This window comes from Nyctereutes procyonoides, unplaced genomic scaffold (genome assembly GCF_905146905.1).
Source record: "Nyctereutes procyonoides isolate TBG_1078 unplaced genomic scaffold, NYPRO_anot_genome, whole genome shotgun sequence".
Classification (NCBI taxonomy): domain Eukaryota; kingdom Metazoa; phylum Chordata; class Mammalia; order Carnivora; family Canidae; genus Nyctereutes; species Nyctereutes procyonoides.
The window spans coordinates 3,404,365-3,426,798 of NW_026575121.1; the positions used below are offsets into that span (position 1 = coordinate 3,404,365).

A 22,434-nucleotide genomic window follows, 5' to 3' on the forward strand; every position below is an offset into this window, starting at 1 on the left:
ATATATTACATATATTTACAAAAACTATATTTTTACAAATTCACTTATTTTCCTTATACTTTGCATTGAGGTTGTATATCAGCATCTTTCATTTTGTTACTGTGTTTTTATTTTTTGTTATAGAGAGTCCTATAATACTACACAGAGTACCTCATTTTGATTGGAGTAAATACAGCAAACTGAACTATGTTATTAAAGATGTGGATATAACACAATGAATATCTTATTAAAAATAAAATGACCAATGAGAGAAGAGTCAAGACCAAATGCATTAGGGAAAAGGGTCAGAATTGAGTTCATTTTAAGGACTTGAATTTTTTTTTTTAAATATATATTTTTTTAATTTTTTTATTTATTTATGATAGTCACACAGAGAAAGAGAGAGAGGCAGAGACACAGGCAGAGGGAGAAGCAGGCTCCATGCACCGGGAGCCCGACGTGGGATTCGATCCCGGGTCTCCAGGATCGCGCCCTGGGCCAAAGGCAGGCGCCAAACCGCTGCACCACCCAGGGATCCCCCTAGAACTTTTTTTTTTTTAAATTTTTATTTATTTATGATAGTTACACACAGAAAGAGAGAGAGAGAGAGGCAGAGACACAGGAGGAGGGAGAAGCAGGCTCCATGCACCGGGAGCCCGATGTGGGATTCGATCCCGGGTCTCCAGGATCGCGCCCTGGGCCAAAGGCAGGCGCCAAACCGCCGCGCCACCCAGGGATCCCCCCCCTAGAACTTTTTCATTTTGCAAAACTGAAACTATATCCATTGAGGAATTTCCCCTCTACCCCTGTTTTTTAGCTTCTGGCAATCCTCATTCTACTTTCTGTTTTTAAGAGTTTGTTTTAGATACAGTCAAACCTCGTGGACTAGATACGTGGAATCATGCAGTATTTATCTTTTTTTGTGACTGGTTCATTTTAGTTAGTGTTATGTCTTCAAGATTCATGTTGTAGCGTGTGTCAAGATTTCTTTTTTTTAAAAGGCTGAATATATTCAGTTATATGTATGTACAGCTTTTTAAATTTATTTTTTGTCTGTTGATGAACTTTCAGGTTTCTTCCTCTTGGCTATTTTCAATAATGTTGCAGTTAACATGGGTATGCAGGTACCTACTTGAGATACTGTTTTCAGTTATTTTGGATGTATACCTAGATAAATGGGATTGCTGGATCATATGATGATATGGTATTTAATTTTCTGAGCACTGTTTTCTACAGTAGCTCCACTATTTTACATTTCTACCAACAGAGTTTAGGAGTTCCAATTTCTCCATTTTTACCAGTGCTTTTTTTTTTTTTTTTTTGACATAATCCTTTATGGTGTGAGGTAATATCTTTCTGTGATTTTGATTTGTATTCCTCTAATGATTAATTAATAATGCACACCTATTCTTACACTTGTTGGCCATTTGTATATTGCAATGGACTGAGGTTTATCTCCCACCCCAATTCACATGTTGAAACCCTAACTCCTAAATACTACGTTGAATAAAGTAGCAAGAGTGCATCTTTGCCCTTTTCCTGATCTTAGAAGGTAGCTTTCAATTGTTTGCCATTGAGTATGTTGGTTGTGGGTTTTTTTTTTTTAAATATACGGCCTTTATTATGTTGAGGTAATTCTTTCAATTCCTAGTTTGTACAGTGTTTTTATAAAAGGATATTGAATTTTTTTCCGATGCTTACTCTGCATCAATTGAGATGATCATGTGGTTTTTGGTCTTGATTCTGTTAATGTGATGAATTACTTTGTTTTTGGTATGTTGAACCATCCTTGCATTTCAGGAATAAATCCCATTTATTTATGATGTATAATCCTTTTAGTGTGTTACTGAAATTGATTGCTAGTGTTTTGTTGAGCGTTTTTGTATCAGTATTCATCAAGGATATTGGTTAGTAGTTTTCTTATAATATCTTTGATTTTGGTGTCAATAATGGTCTCACTGAATGAGTTTGGAAGTGTTCCCCCTCCTCAGTTTTTTGGAAAAGTTTGAGAAACATTGCTGTTCTTTAAATACTTGGTGGAATTCTTCAGTGATATCCTTTGGTCCTGGCTTTTCTTTGTTGGGAGGTTTTTGACTACTGATTTGATTTCCTTGTAATATGTCTATTCAGATTTTTTTTTTCTTTCACGACTCATTTTTGGTTGATTATATGTTTCTAGGAATTTATCCATTTCTTTTAGGCTATCTAGTTTCTGGGAGCTATGTTGGCTGCTTTCTGCAGTATTACAAGTTACGTAGTGCTGTCCCAAGCTGCTGAGCTCTTTTTTATTCTGTTGTATTCTTCCCCCTCCCAAAGGTAGTTAGAGTATGTTTTTCCCAGCTGGTCCTCCAAGTCAGGTGAGACAGAAACCAGTTGCTTTGTAGCCCCCTGAAATGCAGGAATGTTGGTTGTGGGATCCACTTTCCCCTTTTCCTCCCAAGGAGGAAGCAGGGCATTGGGCTATTTCTTTTGATCTTTAGCTGTGTAAGCCTAGGGGAGGCGCTGACTTGGATGAAATGAAATTGCTTTTCTTACCTGTTCCATTGCAGTTGAACTTCAGTAACTACAATTTCCTAACTGGTTTCTGACATTCTCATAAAGAGATTTATTCTCATAGAAGGGAATAAAAATTCAGATCACATATTGTTAAGTTAGTGTTTCTGTGGGAGAATTAGGTCTAGGACTTCCCATTCTACCATCTTACTGATGCCAAAATCCAGTTTTTTTGGGGGTGCTTTATTAAGTAGACATGTTTGATTATATCATTGGCCACTTAGTTGAGCTTAATCTCCAGGCCTCCTTTCCTCCCAGAAGGGTGGGCTGATAACAATGTGGCTCAAAGCTGCAAACCTCTAATCAAAGTGTTTGTCTTTCTGTCCTGGCCTGTGGCCTACCTGAGTCATTTCCTTTGTATTAACTAGAGGCCCACCATGAGTCACTTCAGTAGCATAAACTGTCAGTGTTAGTGGAAGGGTTTTTTTTTTTTTTCTTAAGATTTTACTTATTTATTTGACAGAGCACAAGCAGAGGGAGAGGGAGAAGCAGGCTCCCTGCTAAATAAGCAAGAAGCCCAATGCGAGGCTCAATCCCATGACCTTGGGATCATGACCTGCACTGAAGCACTCGGGAGCTCCTATAGTAGGTTTAAAGGTTGCTTTCCAGACGCTGGGGACAAAGGCCTGCCAAGTTCTTTATACATACATATTGAAATCTAATCACTTAATATAAAATTTAAAGTGTTTGAAGATGTACAAGGAAATATAAATCTCCCACCCACACCTGTTTTCTCAGCCACTCAGTTTTTCTCCATGGAAGTTAGTACTATTTTTTAAGTCATTTTTTTCATCTAAGTAACAGTTAATTCTCTTAAAAAAGTAATAGGTTATGTTTTTCCTCTGGCTATTGCCTTATTTTGAGGAATTGAAGTATTATTTTGTTTTCTAAACAATAATGAATACAATACTATTCCTTTGCATTATGTCTTGAAATGAGTTTGTTACTGAAACACGCTAGTTGCTGGGATAGAAAAGTGGAAATAGTCGTTTTTTGTTCTTGCTTTTTTCCCATGAAAGTCACACTTTCACCGTCCGCCCGGATTAAGAATACTATGTTCACTGTAAAAAAAATTGTGTCTGTGGGTGGAATGGTAACATAAAATAATAAAAATCTTATCATTTAACGTTTTCCCATCTTTTTTTCAGTTTGGGTGATTAGTAGCTGCATATTTAAACATACTTTATGTTGAAAAAACCCACATGATTGAGAATAGAATCTAAAGTTTGTATCATTTTTTCCCACATAACACTATTGAGATCATTCTTCTGTATCATTAAATAATCTTCATTAATATGATTTTACCATTTCTTTGCTTTTGCATGTTAGGATTATTTCCAGTTTTGTGCAAAAAATAAACAAATCCATTAGATTATTTTGCTTTAAGGTTTTTTTCTTAGTTTATTTTAGAGGACTTAAAAGTTAATTATTTAGTATTTTTATCTTACCTTATATTGGTCATGATAATAGCTAGGACTATTTTTTTTCTTTTTTTTTTTTTAGCTGGGACTATTTTAAGGTCAGTAACTTTCTTTTTTTACTAACTTGCAGTAGGGCTAGAGCTTATAAAATCTTCAACTTTAATTCATTAGACTTTCTTTTTAAATATCAATATCTTTTTTATGATTTTTAAAAACATTATTTTCTATTTTTTTAATTTATTCATTAGGGAGAGAGAGAGCACGCACACAGAAGTGTGTGAGCAGGGGAGGAGGAGGAGCAGAGAGGGAGGGAGAAGCAGACTGCTGAGGAGGGAGTCTAATGCAGGACTCAATTCCAGGACCCTGGAATCATGACCTGAGCTGAAGGCAGATGCTTAACCATCTGAACCACTCAGGTGCCCTAAAAGCATTCTTTAAATAATACTTTAATTGCCCTTCAGTTCTTAAGAAAAACACACAGGTTATATTTTTATATTTATGTATTTATATTAACTTATTTGATATAAGTTTTATATATATTTTTAATGTTTTTCCCCTCACAGGTAAGATACTGTCTTCCTCTACGTTTTTATTTTCCATTATTTCTTCCTTTTTTTTTTTAAAAATATTTTATATATTTATTCATGAGAGACACAGAGAGAGAGAGAGAGAGAGAGAGAGAGAGAGAGAGAGAGGCAGAGACACAGGCAGAGGGAGAAGCAGGCTCCCTGCGGGGAGCCCCATATGGAACTCCATCCTGGGACTCCAGGATCCTGCCCCGGGCCAAAGGCAGACACTCAACCGCTGAGCCACCCAGGTGTCCCTCTTTTCCATTATTTCAAATGAACACTTATGTAGAGGGAGTATGCAGGAGGTATAAGGAGAAAATCTTGAGGAAATTTAAAAATAGGAGTGGGGAATGATAGTCTGATACTGTGCATAAGTAGGTTTTAACATTTTATCAATGGATCCTGTATTTATCTTGCTAGGGTCCTGTATTAATAGGAAGTTCTCAAGGTGGAGTCAACATTGAAGATGTTGCTGCTGAGACTCCTGAGGCCATAGTTAAAGAACCTATTGATATTGTAGAAGGCATCAAGAAAGAACAAGCTGTCCGGGTATGTTTTATTCTGAAAAATTTTTATCTAGCTTTATTGCATAATTGTAATACTTTAAAAAAAAAAGAAAGAGAATTAACTTTGAATAAGTGAAGTGATTGATGAAACTTTTTAAAAAATTTTTGAGTGTCAAGGCATGTTAATATCTTGTTTGAAATTGAAACTTTTAGAAGTATCTACAATATTTCCTTTTTCTTTTCATAAATATTTCAGTATTTGTCTTTAAAAGGTAAGGATTCTTTTAAAATGGCCACTATACCATTGTTACACCTAGTAAAATTGATAATAACTCCTTAATATCTTTACTTACTTACCCAGTCATTCACATTCCCTTCTCAAGTTTTTCATTTTTTTTCTTTTATAATTTGTTTGAGTTGGGATCCATATAAGGTCTTTCATTGTTTGTGGTTATTTTCTCATAGGTCTTTTTCTAATTTATAGGTTTTCTTTCCCTTACTCTCTTTGTCCTTTTTCTTTCATTTCTTGAAGACACTGGGATGATTATACTTTATTATTTATCATAGTCTGAATTTTACATCCCCATGGTAGCATTTAATATGTTCCAACCTCTCCTTTATTTCCTGTAAATTGTATGGAATGGTAGGGGCACTGTCTTATACATCCCTGTGACAGATTAGTGATTTTATTTTTGGGGGTGGTTTATGGACTTTAGTGTATGCACATACACAATAAATTTTGCCCACAATTTAACTAGTTTTCTGTGTGCTTCTTCCTCCTTCCTCTATCCACCCATCCTACTCTCCTCCCCCCACTCCCCTCCAAAAAAACCAACCGTGAAGTTTAACTCCATGGCCTGTGAGAGTTGTTTGGGAAGGTTGGTAAAACTGCAATTGAATTAAGTTGTTTATTTGGATATGAAAAATAAGTGACCCATTTTAAAAGAAAAGTTTCAATATTAAAGTTTGAAAGAAATTAGCATCTATTAGTGGAAACTATGTCAAAATAAGCTTAGGATATTGAAGTACAGTAGAGCAGGAATTTTTGACCGGCACAAAGGTTTAAAGGAGATAGAGAAATTACTTTGGTAATGTCATTTAGGCAAGAGAATGGTATAAATCTTTAAAGGGGACAGAGATTTGATTCATTAGGTAGTTATGTAAGAATGATGACTGGACACTTAAATTTAGATAAGAAAGAATACTTGATTTACAAGAATACTTGAAGACATAATCTACTAAGGTTATAGCTTTTTTTTTTTTCTTTTTAATTTATTTATTCATGATAGACAGAGACACAGAGAGGGAGAAGCAGGCTCCCTGTGGGGAGCCTGATGTGGGACTTGGTCCTGGGACCCTGGGATCATGCCCTGAGCAAAGGCAGACACTCAACTACTGAGGCACCCACGTGCCCCTAAGATTTTTGAGTGATGAATAGAAATAGTTACCTAGCACAGCATTCAACAAATTAATGTCATTTTGGGTTGATCAACATTCTTATTGTAATTCTCACATGTTTAGATCTAAATGGTGGATTATGACCTAGAGAAAATCTTTCTTAATGAAATAATATATTATTTATTATTTATAATTTCTCATTTATTTCTTATTCTTTATTTGAAATAAGTCTTAACTGAAAATGATATTTCTTAGCTTTTTATTGGTGGTATTTGACTTTTTATAAAAATCATATTCACCCTTAAAGAATTTATGATTTTCTGTAATTGAAATTCAAATGTATTGCAGCCTTAGATAGAGCAGTTGGAAAAGAGTAAAACCTCCTCCATAGAGTTTTTGAGCAGTGACAGCAGTTAGAATAAACATACAGACATGTAGCTTCTCGTACCCGTGGTTCAGAATTGCTTATGCAATTTCAAAAATTATGGATGGCTTGGCTTGTCCCACTGTAGAACTTGTGAACTAGAACTGCTGTGTTGGGACCTTGGGATATGTAATTAAAAAAAAATCTCTTCAAGTATATCTAGCTAGGAATCTGCTCAAGACTAAACGCTTCTATTAGATTGGAAGCTTAAGTATATATATCTTTTGGTCTTTGCTTGTATTAGGTATTCAGTAGTTTTTTGAATAAATGCAGTTATACTGGTCCTCACTGCTTGGTAGATACTCTTCATAAATTACATAAAACACAAAATTGGGTGATTTAGTATTTTTGCTATCATTTGGACCATGGTGATTATCAGTCCACCTTTTATACGTTGTTTTAATAAAATATAAGCCTCTTCTTAGTCTTAGATTGCCATAAGGCTCGAGGCAGTATGGAATAAGCTTTGGAACTGGAATCTAGGCAAATGGTGGGTCACTTGACCTCTCATTTGTAAAATGGGCATACTACTTGCCATGTGAGAATTTTGAATAAAAATTTTTGCTTAGGGGCACTTGAATGGCCTAGTTGGTTGAGTTTGGTTTGTCTCTGGTCCTGATCTCGGGGTTCCGAGATTGAGCCCCACGTCAGGCTCCCTGCTTACCAGCAAGTCTGCTTCTTCCTCTGCCTCTGCCCCTCCCCTCCCCTTGTGCACACGTGTGCACGTGCTCTCTTAATAGAACATCTTTAGGAAAAGTTCTGTGTAACCGTTTAGTAATAGTAGTTGCTATTTCAGTCATTCATGTTTGACTACAAATGATTCATGCTTATCATTTTAATGATAAACTGTAAGTTTTTATATTTACAAGTATTTAGTGTTGATTGGTTATATGTAACATACCTACAATAAAGAGACAAATTGATTTCAGCTTGCACAGAAGATGGGATTTCCATCTAATATTGTGGACTCTGCGGCAGAAAATATGGTCAAGCTTTACAACCTTTTCCTGAAATATGATGCAACTATGGTAGAAATAAATCCAATGGTAGAGGATTCAGATGGAACTGGTAAGGTATCTTTTTAAATCAAATATTGATGATGTATTTATCTGTCAATCATATGTTTCACTAAGGAAGTTGAATTCATAAGGGAGTGAGCTCATTCCAATGTAGAAACTTATTTACTATAAGTAGAATGAATGTGAACAAGTATTAAAGATGCCTATTAAAACAGACACATTAAATATATATTTTTATACACATAGGGTGATAAAAGCTTCACTGTATAATATAGGGGCTATAGCCCCATGGAGCAATTAAAATTAGTTAAAATGATATGTGATTAAAATATTCCGCAGTCGAACTAGTTACATTTCAACTGCTCAGTAGCTGCATGCAGTTACCACATTAGACAGCACACATATAGAATATTGCCATCATTGCAGAAAGTTCTTTTGGGCAGTGCTGATTAGAGAGTATCCAGTGTGGTAGTGAGTAAATGGCTATAGTTTTGGGAATTAGCCATCGGAGTGTCTCACAAGTTTCAGACTTTAAAGTCATCATGAATCTTTATTATGTAAAAGGTTGACTCTGATAGTTGAGTCCTTTTGTATTTTTATCCACTGGAGAGGTAAGATTAGCTTTTCTTTTCTTTTGCATGTGTTTAAAGATTCTTAATTATCACACCTTCCATGCATAGTTATTTTAAAAATATTTTAAAAATTTAAGTTGCATTATTGCAGCCTAGATTTTTCTTGATAACTTGTATTAACTACTTTTATTACTGTAATTTATTGGATTTGGTTTCAAGTCCCTTTGGACATTTTACTGTTAAGCATTTGTAGATCACCTTTCATTTTTATACTTCTGATTAGTTATATTCTTTATTATAGAAATTGATTTTTGGTTGGTCATTTATATAGTTATATAACGAATGAGTACTCTTGTGATCATATGGGTAGTTTATAAAACTGAAAAATTAGGGCAGCCCCGGTGGCGCAGTGGTTTAGCTCTGGTTGCAGCCTGGGGTGTGATCCTGGGGACCCTGGATTGAGTCCCACGTCGGGCTCCCTGCATGGAGCCTGCTTCTCCTTCTGCCTGTGCCTCTGCCTCCCCCCTCTGTCTTTATGAATAAATGAATAAAATCTTTAAAAAAAAACTGAAAAATTAAAATTTTTAGAAAGAGTAAAGGCATATTTTAAGAATGCAGTGTTCAATGAGGAAGAATTATTTGTATAAAACAGGTATTTCTTTTTTCCCCCTTATGTAATGCTAACATTGAAAGCAAGATTCCTGAATTATTTTTCTCTGTGAAATTCTGCAGCTATATTCTCTTGCTAAGAGAATGTCTTTGTTTTCTTAAAAACCATTTTTTCGGGATCCCTGGGTGGCGCAGCGGTTTGGCGCCTGCCTTTGGCCCAGGGCGCGATCCTGGAGACCCGGGATCGAATCCCACGTCGGGCTCCCGGTGCATGGAGCCTGCTTCTCCCTCTGCCTGTGTCTCTGCCTCTCTCTCTCTCTCTGTGTGACTATCACAAATAAATAAAAAAAAATTAAAAAAAAAACAAACAAAAACCATTTTTCCCTTTATATTTAGTTTCTCTTTTCTTTGTAGGCATTTCTATATGTATATATTTTTTAAATATTGTATTTATTTATTCATGAGAGACACAGAGTGCGAGGCAGAGATATAGGCAGAGGTAGAAGCAGGCTCCACACAAACAGCCTGATGTGGGACTCAATCCTAAAATCCCGGGATCACGCCCTGAGCCGAGGGCAGAGGCTCAACCGATGAGCCACCCAGGCGTCCCGCATTTCTATATATTAGAAGGATTTTTTGTTTCTAATTAATGGCATTGTATATTTATTTTAGAAAATTTGCACCAAGAAATATAGGTAGGTTGGAAAAAACTCCTATAACTTCATTACCTAACACCATTGTAATATTTTAGTAGTTCATTTCAGTCAGTTCTGTAATTGAGATCATATTGTCTATTCAGTTTGTATTCTTCCCTTTTTAAATTTAAAACTACATAATAGAATCTTTTGATGTTAAATATTTTTCAATTTTTAGAAGCCTGTATATTATTTGTATATAAATCTCTGAAGTCTTGATTATCTTTCATGTAGATTCTTAGAGGTAGAATTTTTGGGTCAAAGAGGAATAATATTGTAACATATGTTTGATTATTGGGTCAGATAATAACATTTTGAGATATATTTTGCCAGATTGTTGTCTGGAAAATTTGTTCTAACATACAGAGTGTCCATTTTATTGCCTACTTGTGTTAGAAGTGAATTTTATATTGGGTTTAAACTCTTTCAATGATAACCAGGAAATGGTGTCTTATTTTTTCAATTCTTTGATTATTTGTTTTTTTTTTTTTTTAAAGATTTTATATATTTATTCATGAGAGACAGAGAAAGAGAGGCAGAGACACAGGCAGAGGGAGAAACAGGCTCCATGCAGGGAGCCCGACATGGGACTTGATCCTGGGTCTCCAGGATCATGGCCCAGGCTGAAGGCAGTGCCAAACCGCTGCGCCACCAGGGCTGCCTTCTTTGATTATTTGTGATGTGAAGTTTTCACATTTATTGGGCAGACATTTTCCTCCATAGACTGCACATTTTCTGTTGATGTCCTTTGGTAACCGTGTTAGTTTCCTGTGGTTTCTGTAACAAATTACTACAAACTAGGTGGCTTAAAATAACAGGTACTTATTCTCAGAGCTTTAGAAGCCAGAAATCCAAAATGAGTGTCACACAGGTTCAAGGTGCTCCCTCTAGAGGTTCTAAGGAGCCTTCATTCCTTGCCTTTTGTAACTTCTTGTGGCATTTTGTGATCTGTGGCCATCTCATTCTAGTCCCTGCCTCTCTGGTCACATTGCCTCTTTCTCTTCTGTGTGTATCTAATCTCCCTCTGCTTGTCTTTTATAAAGATACTTGTGATGTAACTTAGGGCCCTTTGAGATAACCCAGGATAATCTCCTTCCAAGATCCTTATTTTAATTACATCTCTGAACATTTTAACGTATAAGGTAACATTCACAGGTTCTTATGTGTTAGGATCTGTGTATCTTTGGGTGGCTGTTATTTAGCCTATTATAGTACTCAAAGGAAACATGGATAGTTTTCCTTATTAATTTGATAAAGTCTTTATTTTTTGAAAATTTGTTTACATGATTTGAAGAATATTTTTATTGGACACAGAAGTCTAGCTTGACATATCTTTTCTCATCACTTAAAAATATTTTCTCCTGGCCCATTCTCCTTCCACTGTCACATGTTAGATAACTTCATGCTGTCTAACAGGTCACTATTTTTTTCAGATTGGGTAGCTTCCAGATTCATTGATTCATTGATCCATCTCCAGCAAATATGTTGTTAAGCATAACCATATCTATTGAATTTTTCACTTTACGTATTACACCTTTTAGTTCTAGATTTTCCATTTGGCTCCTTTCATAGTTTTATTTCCTCAAAGTTACCTATCTTGTCTTTTATTATGGCCATATTTTCCTTAAATATATTTAAATCCTTAAATATATTTAAATCCTTAAAAAATATATATATTTTATTTATTTTATTTATGATAGTCATACAGAGAGAGAGAGAGGCAGAGACACAGGCAGAGGGAGAAGCAGGCTCCATGCACCGGGAACCCGACGTGGGATTCGATCCCGGGTCTCCAGGATCACACCCCGGGCTGCAGGCGGCGCTAAACCGCTGTGCCACCGAGGCTGCCCTAAAACAACTTTCAGAGTCCTCTGGTTCCAAATCTGGGTTGTGTTGGGTTTGGTTTTTCTTGATGCTTTTTCTCTATATGGGTGGTCATATTTTCCTGTTTTTCTTTCACCCATCTAGTGATTTTTAGTTGTGCACTGGATATTTTGGGAGAGATGGAATTGTGTTTCTCAGAAAGAGTGTTGATTTTTGTTATTAGTAGTTAACTGGACTTCAAATTCTGTCTCTTGTGTTGAGCAGCTTGTGTTGAGGCGGAAATTGCTCAGTTCTTTCAGCCTTTTATCAGGCACAGCAAGGAGAATGTTGCAGTTATATTGGAATGAGGAAGAGATAATGTTCTGAAAGATGAAGTTGGGAGAGATGACCTTCATATTAGCCATTTATGTAGAATGCTGGGGTTAAAACCTGATGAGAGTGGATTTAGGGGGGATGGTGGGAGAAAAAATTTGTACAATGAATTTAGGCAAAGAAGTTGGCATATATAAATATTTTAGGTTTTGTGGGCTACATATGGTCTTAGTTCCTGCTTCTTTTCTTCATATCCCTGTTCTTCTCTTTCTACTTTTTTCCTTCACGACCCATTCAAAATACATAAAAATGTGAAACCTGTTCTTAGCTCACAGGCAATACAAAATAGGCATAGGCTGAATCTGGCCCCTGGTTTAAATGGACCATTCATTCAGGAATTTTTGCTGTATATGAAGAGAAGAGTAAGGGGGAAGAAGTGGCAAAATATTTTTTTCTTTCTTTTTTAAGATGAGAGAAATAACAGCATTTTGGCAAATTGTTGCCAATAGAAAAGGGGCCAGTTGATAATGCAGAAAAGAGAATTGTTGGAACAATGTCGTTAAGTAGGTAAGAAGAGGCAGTGGGTCCAGGGTGCAAGTGAAGGGGTTAGCTAGGTGCATGGCTGGTTATTTTTTGGTAATTTTAAAACAAATTTGAAGTGTTTTTGAAGTGTTTTTTTTTTTTTTCCCCTCTTTTATCTGTTACCATCTGCCTAGGAAGGACATAGAACTAGTAGCTTTGATGGAACAGTTTTAATTCCCAAATTTTGTTTTAATAATAATTTGGATACATAAAAATTTGTGAGCATAAATTGAAATACTTTCTTTTTTTTTTTGTTTTTTGTTTTTTTTTTTTGAAATACTTTCAATAAGTAACAAAACCTTTTTCCCCTAAATTAAGAACATTTGATTATTGGATTGTTTATTGTGTCTGTTTTGAAATTAAGATCACTTTCTTTTTTTTCCTTCAAAGTGCTGTGCATGGATGCAAAGATCAATTTTGATTCTAATTCAGCTTATCGCCAGAAGAAAATCTTTGACTTACAGGACTGGACCCAAGAAGATGAAAGGGAGAAAGGAGCAGCTAAGGCAAATCTCAACTACATTGGCCTTGATGGAAATATAGGCTGTCTAGGTACCCTGTGTTGTTATGTTAAATTTGGATTGGCTGAGCTCAATTTATTTTCTTCGTGTTTGTTGTTTATATAAATCATTTTCCCTCTTGACAGTAAATGGTGCTGGTTTGGCTATGGCCACAATGGATATAATAAAGCTTCATGGAGGGACTCCAGCAAACTTTCTTGATGTTGGTGGTGGTGCCACAGTCCATCAAGTAACAGAAGCATTTAAACTTATCACTTCAGATAAAAAGGTAAGGGCAGAGCTTATGTTTTAGAATTTGAATGATGAGAAGCAACTTACTTGATAGTAGATGTGGTCATTACAGTAGTAGAGCATTAAAATTCAAAAGACCTAATTAGTTTGGAAAAAGTTGCTGAAATCAATGCAATTAAAATTAACTAGAAAAAAGAATAAAATTTCTCACAGTAATTTAGAAAACAAGATGAAAATATATTAGATGGTATTAGGTAATACTGTAAATGGTAGTGATCAGGAATGGGAGCCATTCCTGTGGAAAACTGCTGGAGATGTTACTTGATCACAAGAGCCCAGAAATCTGGCAAATCTATAAAGCTACGAGGAAGAGAATTAAAATTACCTTTAAGTCTATCCAGAGAGAATTTTTGTTACTATTGATCATTTTTTTTAACTTGTTAATGCTTGTATATTTCACACACACACACACACACACACACACACACACATATTCATATACACATTCCCTTTCTCTCTCTCCTTCTGTTTGCATATATATCTTTATAGAAACAAACTTATTAAGATATAATTCACATGCCATAAAGATATGGCATAAGATATAATTCCCATCCATAAATATTTAATCTTTCAAAATCACATATTTTGAGTTTTTTGGCTAGCATATCTTGAAACACTTTTTGCATTCACTGAGGTGTTCTTCTAAAACACTCATTTTAATGTTTGCATAAATCTTTCACATATTGACAGGCCATAAATTAGAACTATGATTTTATATGTAATTATCAGAATACAAGGGATTTGAAACATCATGATCCAAAAGATATACAGATTATCAATCATTTTTAATTTTTTTAATTTTTATTTAATTTTTATTTATTTATTTTTTCAATCATTTTTTAAAGAAGTGTATCTACTATGTGGCCATTGTGAGTTTTGTAAGACTTAAGGAAAAAAAGGATAGTGGCTTCTGTGGAACCAGTTTTACTGAATTTAGAACTGAGAATTGCTCATTGGTAAAGATCGTTTCTTTTCTTTTCTTTTCTTTTCTTTTCTTTTCTTTTCTTTTCTTTTCTTTTCTTTTCTTTTCTTTCTCTTTCTCTTTCTCTTTCTTTCTTTCTTTCTTTCATTCTTTCTTTTTCTTTCTTTTTTTTCCTTTTCCTTTTCCTTTTCTTTCTTTTTTTCTTTTGCCTCTTCCCATGGCTGGCAAAGTATTCAGTGCATGCAGAGGTCATTAATAAGTATTTACCATTGATGATGCTGACAATGTACATTTTTACTTATGGTGTTAGACTCTAGAATTGTTTTTAAAAAATCTATTTTAGGGATGCCCAGGTAGCTCAGCGGTTGAGTCTCTGCCTTTGGCTCAGGTCGTGATCCTGGGGTTCTGGGATTGAGTCTTGCATGGGGCTTCCCACAGGGAGCCTGCTTCTCCCTGCCTGTGTCTCTGCCTCTCTCTCTGTGTCTCTCATGAATAAATAAATAAAATCTTAAAAAAAAAATCTATTTTACCACTCTCTGAACCTAGAGAATTATCTCTAGACCCTAGAATCATTTGCCATATTTACCTTACACAAAGCATTGAACTGAAATGAGAAAGAAAAGTGCTTTATTTTCCTTTTTTAATAACCATTCAAAAATAAGTCTTATTGGAATTATATTTTTATTGCTCCTTTTGGCATAAACTCTAAAAGAGTATAAAAGAGTTTTTTCATACTTATATATATTTATATAAATAATTACTAATTATTTAACTGTTGAGTACTTACTAAGGAACTAGAATTCTAATTATTTTTTTAAGTATGACTTTTAAGTGTAGGTACAAGAGTGGAGAAAAGCAATGAAGAGTTCCAGTATTGTGGACTGACAGGAAGGGCATTAGAATTGGAAACAGGCCCGGAATCCAGTGAGACAATGTGGATAGCATTGAAGTAGCTGTATACTTATTATGTCTCCATGTGTTGGACACTGTACTTGGATTTGAGAATACATGGTTACTTTGCTCAAGGCATTTATAGTCTGACTGGGGTGATAAACTGAGTATAGTGCTGTGGAAGAACAGAAGTCAGAGCTGGTAACTAGTAGAATCAGGGAGCCCTTCACTGCATGAATGATCCCTTGAGTCGTCTTGAGAAATTGAATAAATTAGGCAAGAGGAAGAAAATATACAAAGGCATGTAGAGTTCAAAAAAGACGATTATGTTTATGGAATAGTAAGATGCTTATGTGTGAGAATACAGCATTATTGGAATGAATGATTAATGTTGTCAAATGGAGACCACATTGTAAAGATCTTTGTATCTGTAGTCAGGACATTTGGATTTTAACTCCCTTACCCTAGTCCATACATGGCATATATGTAAATATGTCCCCTACTTTTTTGTTTATTTTTTTTCATTTTTTAAAAGAAGGTAACTCTGCTAGTAGAGGATGCAATGGAGAGTAGGGAGGCACTGCCTGGAGAGATAATTTGGTTGTTACACCTGCTTATTAAAAAATATGAAGAGGTCTAACAAAGGTAGTGTCAGTAAGAATAAAGCAAAGAACCCTAATTTAGAGGCATTTCTGAGACAGAATCATTAAATTCATTTTTTCCCTTTTTTGTTGGAGGGCCGTGGAGAAGGGTTTGTTAGATTAACATTAGGACTTTTGGTTGGGGAGAATCATTGGGTGGCGATGCTTTTTGTACAGTCAGAGGGAAAGTAGAGAAATGGATATTTCTGAATGAATGTGTTAAGTTTGGATTGTGGTGACTGTATCTAGCAGGCGATTATAAGGTTACTGTACTTCCTATAATAGTTGTATATATATGAGAGTCCTTGGTGCTTTGAGAAAAGTTGAAGTGTTAGGAGTTGGTAAGATGACCCATGTGAGTGAGATGAGAAAACCAAGAATGGGTTTCTGAAGGATTGAATAGAGGAGGAAGACACAATAAAAGAACAAATTGACAGGTGCAGATCCAGAGAGAGTGATGACATCCAAGGCCAAGGTGGAGAGTTTTGAGAAGTAAGGGATGGGCAGCAGTGTCCATCTATAGGAGTGATCATGTAGAGTAAGGACTGAAATAATGATCGGGAACCCTACCAAGAGTAGGGAAGAAGGGGGCAGAGACCAGCTTGTAGTGGCTTGAACTGTCATCAGGAATTGAGGCAGTGGAGACATCCAGGAGGGATTACCCTTTCAGGGTTTTTTTTTTTTTTTTTTCTTTTCTTCTTTTCAGTTTTATTTATTAATTTGAGAGAGAGAAAAGAGAGCATGAGCAGGGAGGAGGGGCAGAGGGAGAGGGAGAAGCAAATTCTCTGGAGTGTGGAGCCTGATGCTTGACTGAATCCCAGGACCCAGGGATCTTGACCTGAGCCAGAGGCAGGTAACTGAGCCACCCAGGTGCCCCTAGGGTACTTTTTCTGAAGGCACAGGAGGACCTAGAATTAGCAGTTGAATGGAGGTAGGGTTGAGGAGAGCTGTTTAGTGTGTATTTCCTTGCTTGTTTGTTTAGAAGACCAAGAATATGAGCTGTTTGTAGTTGGAGAGAGAAGGGATTTTAGGAGTGAAGACTTGGAGGAGATACAATACAGTAATGAGGTGGTGAGATTAGTTTTAGAGAGGAGGTTAACTCCTTCCTTGAGGTATCATAGGAGAAAGGAAGATCGATCTCATGCTAAACATTAGAGCTTGAAGTCAGATAGGAGTCTTATGAAGAAAGTGAGAGGTATGAGGCAGATCGTTAAAGGAAGGATTGTTTTCCTTGAATGAGTAAACTGATAGGCTGGAATCATCCAAGTGTGCATTATTTGAAGGAATGGCAGAGGCAGACTGGTCTTGAGAGGAATGGATATGGGGAAATTAAGCATGCAGGTAGCAGTATCCTTGTGCTCAGCCACAGGTTCCAGGCTCTGTAGTGAAGAAAGCCAGATCGGCTGACAGCTGAGAGTCTTGGAGATTAGAACAAGATTGAGAGACTAGAGGCTTTTAAGAGGAAAAGACTGGGTTTGATGGAGTTAAAAATGAGAGGTGTTACAGACAAAAGGAGAGGAGATTAAGCAGAGAGTGGGATTTATACACTCAATATTCTAGAAACCTTCATTGTGGTCATCAAGGATTTAGCCTTGGTGTCATTATTTGAAATGAATTGGAAGTAAAAGTAACATGGTAGTGATCCAGTAATTTTAAGGCTGGAGTGTTAGATGATGTCTGTGGTACATATTGAAGCTATCCGGAATGCGGTGGGAGGGGGAAGAAGAGAGGAAGGTGTCAAGGTCACTATGAGATCTAGTCTATTTCTTAATTTTTTTAAAGATCTAGAAATAATATTTGTAAGGATAAGGAATGCATAGTATAGTTTGGTGTGTTTCAACCTTTTTAATGTCAAATCATTCACAGAAAATGATATTTCAATGGGGCATAGAAGGTAGATGGAGAAGGTTGCCTGTAGTCGGAGGCCAGTGGCCCAGAGGTGCTCGCTGTCCCAGAACCTTCCAGGCTGCCGTAAGAGTAGAGGGGAACAGTATCTTGGTATGTCTGTAACCCATTTGTATTTCACTAGTTGGAAGCTCTGTTGTAGGTGAGTAAACTAAGACACTTTTTTGGGGGTGTAAGTGATAGAAGAACGGTGATTCAGACTATCAGTGATGTAAGAATGCTGATCCAAACAGGCCTTGAAGTTTAGATGTCAAGTGAAGCTAGGAGTGGGTATTCAAGAGAAGCTGAGTGATTCTGAGGTTCTGCTTTGTGTGAGGATTTGGTTGAGCTGATGGGGATAAATGAAGAAGAACATTAAATTGGAGATCTTGCATGTGATGTTATCTTTTATCATGATCTGGGGCAGTCATGTTGGTGAACGGCGATGTTTCATAGGAAACACGTAAATGGAATCCCCAGGGAATCCTGTTCATATGGGACAGGAGAGAAGAGACTATGAGCCAGGTGTTGAAATCACCCAAGTTGGGGAGAATAAGTTCTGATTTTAGAGAATAAGTCTCTCTAAAAGAGCTGCAGAGGATGTGATGGTCAGGCCTGAAAATAGTACCATGGAATTAATTTGTACCATAAAGTACAGACACTAGTATTTTCTTGAGAAGGAAGGACATATACTCCTTGCTTTCAAATTTTAATCTACGAAAACCATTTTATTCACAGGTACTGGCTATTCTGGTCAACATTTTTGGAGGAATCATGCGGTGTGATGTTATTGCACAGGGTATAGTTATGGCAGTAAAAGATTTGGAAATTAAAATACCTATTGTGGTACGGTTACAAGGTGAGTGTAAAAGATATCTTGGACTTGTCTGTGAATTCTGATTGTTTAAAAGTTCCTAATTCCAAGGAGTTCAGTTCATTTAAAATACAGTTTTCAAATAGCTGTATCTTTTAAATGAAAATGTTATATAATAGAAATTTTTAAAGTGTGAGTTCACAAAAAATTTCTCACGTTGGGGCAAAATTGTTTATCATTTTGCGTGGTATAATTTAGTATGTTATTTATTTGTTGTGCTTTGTCTTGAATTCTGACCTGCCTGAGTTACCAGTGACATGGTAAGGCAAGATATTTCATGAGGTAATTCCAGACTTCTACAGTACTTTCTTTGGTTTTAGAAACATTTATATTAAATAATGGGAAGTACTTCTATGTTGAAATTTCACACTGTGACCAACATTTTAAATGATTTTGTGTATATATTTAAAACATCTTTATATTTGCATAAATCATTTCCAGGTACAAGAGTTGATGATGCCAAGGCACTGATAACAGACAGTGGACTTAAAATTCTTGCTTGTGATGACTTGGATGAAGCTGCTAAAATGGTAAAAAGGCTATGTTAATCTAAGGACACAAATTTGCAAAGTGTGTAAGATGGAGATACAAGTATAAGGTGCTCAGTGCTCCTAATATTTAGAAGAAATACTCCGTATTAGCAATATTAGCTGACTCATTTTAGAATCTAAGTTAGTTTCATTTATTTATTTTTATTTTTTAAGAAGATTTTATTTATTTGAGAGAGAGCGAGCATGAGTTGGGAGTAACAGAAGGACATGCAGATTCCCTGCTGAGCATGGAGCCTGACGTGGGGCTCATCCCCAGAACCCTGAGATCAGGATCTTGCTGAATGCAGACGCTTAACCAAGGCACCCCTTATTTATTTATTTTTAAAGGAAGTTTTGTTTTATATAAATATTACATGGTTCCAAAGTCAAAACTAAAGCAAGGTATATGCAGAGAAACTAACTTTTCTACTTATTCCTATTTCTTCCACACATAACCAGCTTTTTAAAGAAGTTTTTAGTCTATCCTTCTACTTTTTAAAAATGATAAAGAAATATTTAATGTATGTGTATACATCTATATTATAGCTCTGCTTTCTCACATTGTATGATGGTAACATATTTTATCTCACTGCTTTTACTTAATAATCTGTCTTGGACCACACACCATAGTAGACATAGAGATATTTTTAAATGAGAACTTTTGATTCTTTCCTACCTTTGTTTATAGACATTTCATGGAATACTCTGGGGCTATATGGTTTAATCAGCAATAAGCTTTTGAGACTTGCTAAGTTAGTGTGAAGTCATTTCATAAAAATAATGGAGGTCCTAATGTCCTTCTTTGGGACATACTTTGGGGAAGTATTTACTAGTAATAAAAATCAACTACACTTTAGTATCAGAGAGATTTATACTCAATCCTGAGTTTAAAATTTTGAGCAAGGGAACGCTAAAGCAAAAGTGTTTCAGAGAGCTTTGTGGACATGGAAAAAAATAGAAGAATCAATCAAATCTTGATCAAACAGACCATGAAAGATAAAAGTGAACAGTTGGTTTAAGTTGTGACTGCAGTGTTTTTCTACTGATTATGAGATCATGGAAGTTATGACAGTATTAATAATGTGACAATGATAGTAGCAACTGCTGCCACTTACTATTTATTGTGCATGCAATGCTAAGCTTTTTCTTCTGGTTTTATCTTGTTATGAATTTGGTTATATAATTTCTGTTTTTATAGATGTGGAAACAGAGGCTGAATAAATGAACTTATTCATCAAGGTCATATGTCATAAACAGAGTGGGATTTGAACCCAGGGGGCCTAACTGAAACCCTCTGCTGCTCTCTTCAGCAGGAGGGAGGCTGAATCTGTGTTTGGTTTTAGACATGTTTAATTTTGATATTTTGTATGGTACCAGCTGGCTATTCTCAGACAGATTGTAGAGACAACATTGGAATTCAGCTTGACAGAAAACGAAATACTAACTCCTGGACCTAAGCTCCTATCCCGATATTGCACGTTAAGATTGTATACGTATTATTTGAACACTTTTAATTAGATGTGCTTTGTATTATGTGATGTCCAACTAAGACACTGTTTCTGCCTTTAAAATAGATAAAATTTAGGCAATAAAAAAAGAGGTATATACATATGTGTATATATATGTGTGTGTGTTTATATATATACATATATATATATTTCGATATATACGAAATCAGAAGGTATTGAACTGGGGCATGAGTTATGAAGTGTGTCAGATTTGACTATCCTTCAAGAGTGGGACATGCTTATAAGAGTGTGAAGTGGAATATAACCATGTAAGAATAGCCCAGATGTTTTAAGTGAAAAAGATTGAACATGCATTAATTTCACATTTACTAGTAGTTCTGATTTTATGGTTTTGTGGAAATAAGAGAGAAAGCTGCTTTGTTTTTTCCTTTCAGGTTGTAAAGCTCTCTGAAATAGTGAACTTAGCCAAGCAAGCCCAGGTGGATGTGAAATTTCAGTTGCCAATCTGATCTGAGAACCCAATGGATGGCTGAAGGTGTTAAATGTGCTATAATCGTTAAAAATACTGTGTTCTTTATTATTATTGTTCCTTTTCTCTTTAGTGTGTGGAGTTTGTAATTGCCAGCTAGGCACAAAAACTTAAAAGCATTTGGTCTGCATTTAATTCTACTGTTCAGAGTGGGCTGTTTGTATAAAGAATGTGTAATGCAGTGATCTAGTTTGTTTTGTTGCAGCTTTCTTTTTCACTTCTATAGAATGTCATTTGCAATATGCCAGTTTACTGTTAGTTTCAACATTCTTCATTGATAAGAGTCCTATGAATAAAATAAATATGAAGATAAAGCTTTATTCTTTAGTGTTAGAAATATATCTAATAACTAGGCTCATTAGTAGAGCAATGTATTAAAACAATGTTTTATATAAGAAGTGTTTATCTTCAACACAAAATACCTAAGTATATCAATTACTATTTATAAACAGAGCTTTCAAACACTCCCCAGAATATTCTTTTAAGTATGTCAGTGAAGTAACTTGTTATTTGAACATTGTTTTAATCATTATAAAACACTGATTACTGTAAGTCTTCATGATCCTGTGGTGTTGAGAACCAGTAGGTTTGTATCAAATAAAGGTATATTCACTAAGGACTTGGCAGACAAAATTAACGATGTCAATTTAAGTTAATAAAAATCTCCCAATGTGACTTGGATCAATGTTTTTTCTTTTTTTCTTTTCTAAGCAAGCACAGTAGATGGTGATGTGTCCATCTTCGCGCTAAATATCTTCAAGGACCTGAGTTGTAGATCACGTACTGGGGCATGACATTACATACTGTGGAACTACCTACAGATATTTCCTTTGAATTCTGATATTTATCTGTGTACCATCTGGTACCTTCTTTAAAAAGATGTTTTCCTTTGTGTGCCTGTGTGTGTGTGTGTGTGTGTGTGTGTGTGTGTGTGTATTAATCTTTCGTTCACTGCTTAGAACAGTTGATATTTAACTGCGAACAGTGTTAATACCATGGAAAGGAATACCAGCCACATGGTAGACTATGTAACCATAATGGCGAATATGAGAACTTTTACCTGTTTTGCTGTTCTTACCATGTATTCAGATATATATTCTAGGAGACATTGGATAGCATAGTGGTGATGAGCACAGAATTTGAAAGTTGTCTGGTTTGAATCTTGGCTCCACTACTTATATGAGTTTAGACCAGTTTTTAAATTTCATTGTATCTCAGTTTCCTTAGCTCCTTTCTCATCCTGACTAGAATTTGGTGGGGAGAGGGAGATAGAGACATAGGACAGCAGGTGGTGGAGGGGGAGGGAGAAAGAGGAAGAGACATCATATAAAGAGAATATATACAATATATATTTAAACCAACTATACATATATCATTATCTGTCAGTCTGCCCTTCCTGTTCATATATTAAAAGACTAA

General features: G+C 35.6%; 1 protein-coding gene across 1 annotated transcript in view; it reads left to right on the forward strand.

Moving 5' to 3' along the window:
- SUCLA2 (succinate-CoA ligase ADP-forming subunit beta) overlaps positions 1 to 21,696 on the forward strand; it is a 41,740-nt gene extending 20,044 nt beyond the window's left edge. Inside the window, exons 5-11 of the mRNA XM_055335697.1 lie at positions 4,943 to 5,071; positions 7,780 to 7,918; positions 12,854 to 13,015; positions 13,110 to 13,252; positions 18,352 to 18,472; positions 18,929 to 19,017; positions 20,921 to 21,696. Of these exons, the coding sequence (XP_055191672.1) occupies positions 4,943 to 5,071; positions 7,780 to 7,918; positions 12,854 to 13,015; positions 13,110 to 13,252; positions 18,352 to 18,472; positions 18,929 to 19,017; positions 20,921 to 20,995 (858 nt within the window). The 3' untranslated portion in view covers positions 20,996 to 21,696. The remainder of the gene's footprint in view (positions 1 to 4,942; positions 5,072 to 7,779; positions 7,919 to 12,853; positions 13,016 to 13,109; positions 13,253 to 18,351; positions 18,473 to 18,928; positions 19,018 to 20,920) is intronic.
- Positions 21,697 to 22,434: the final 738 nt, after the last annotated feature.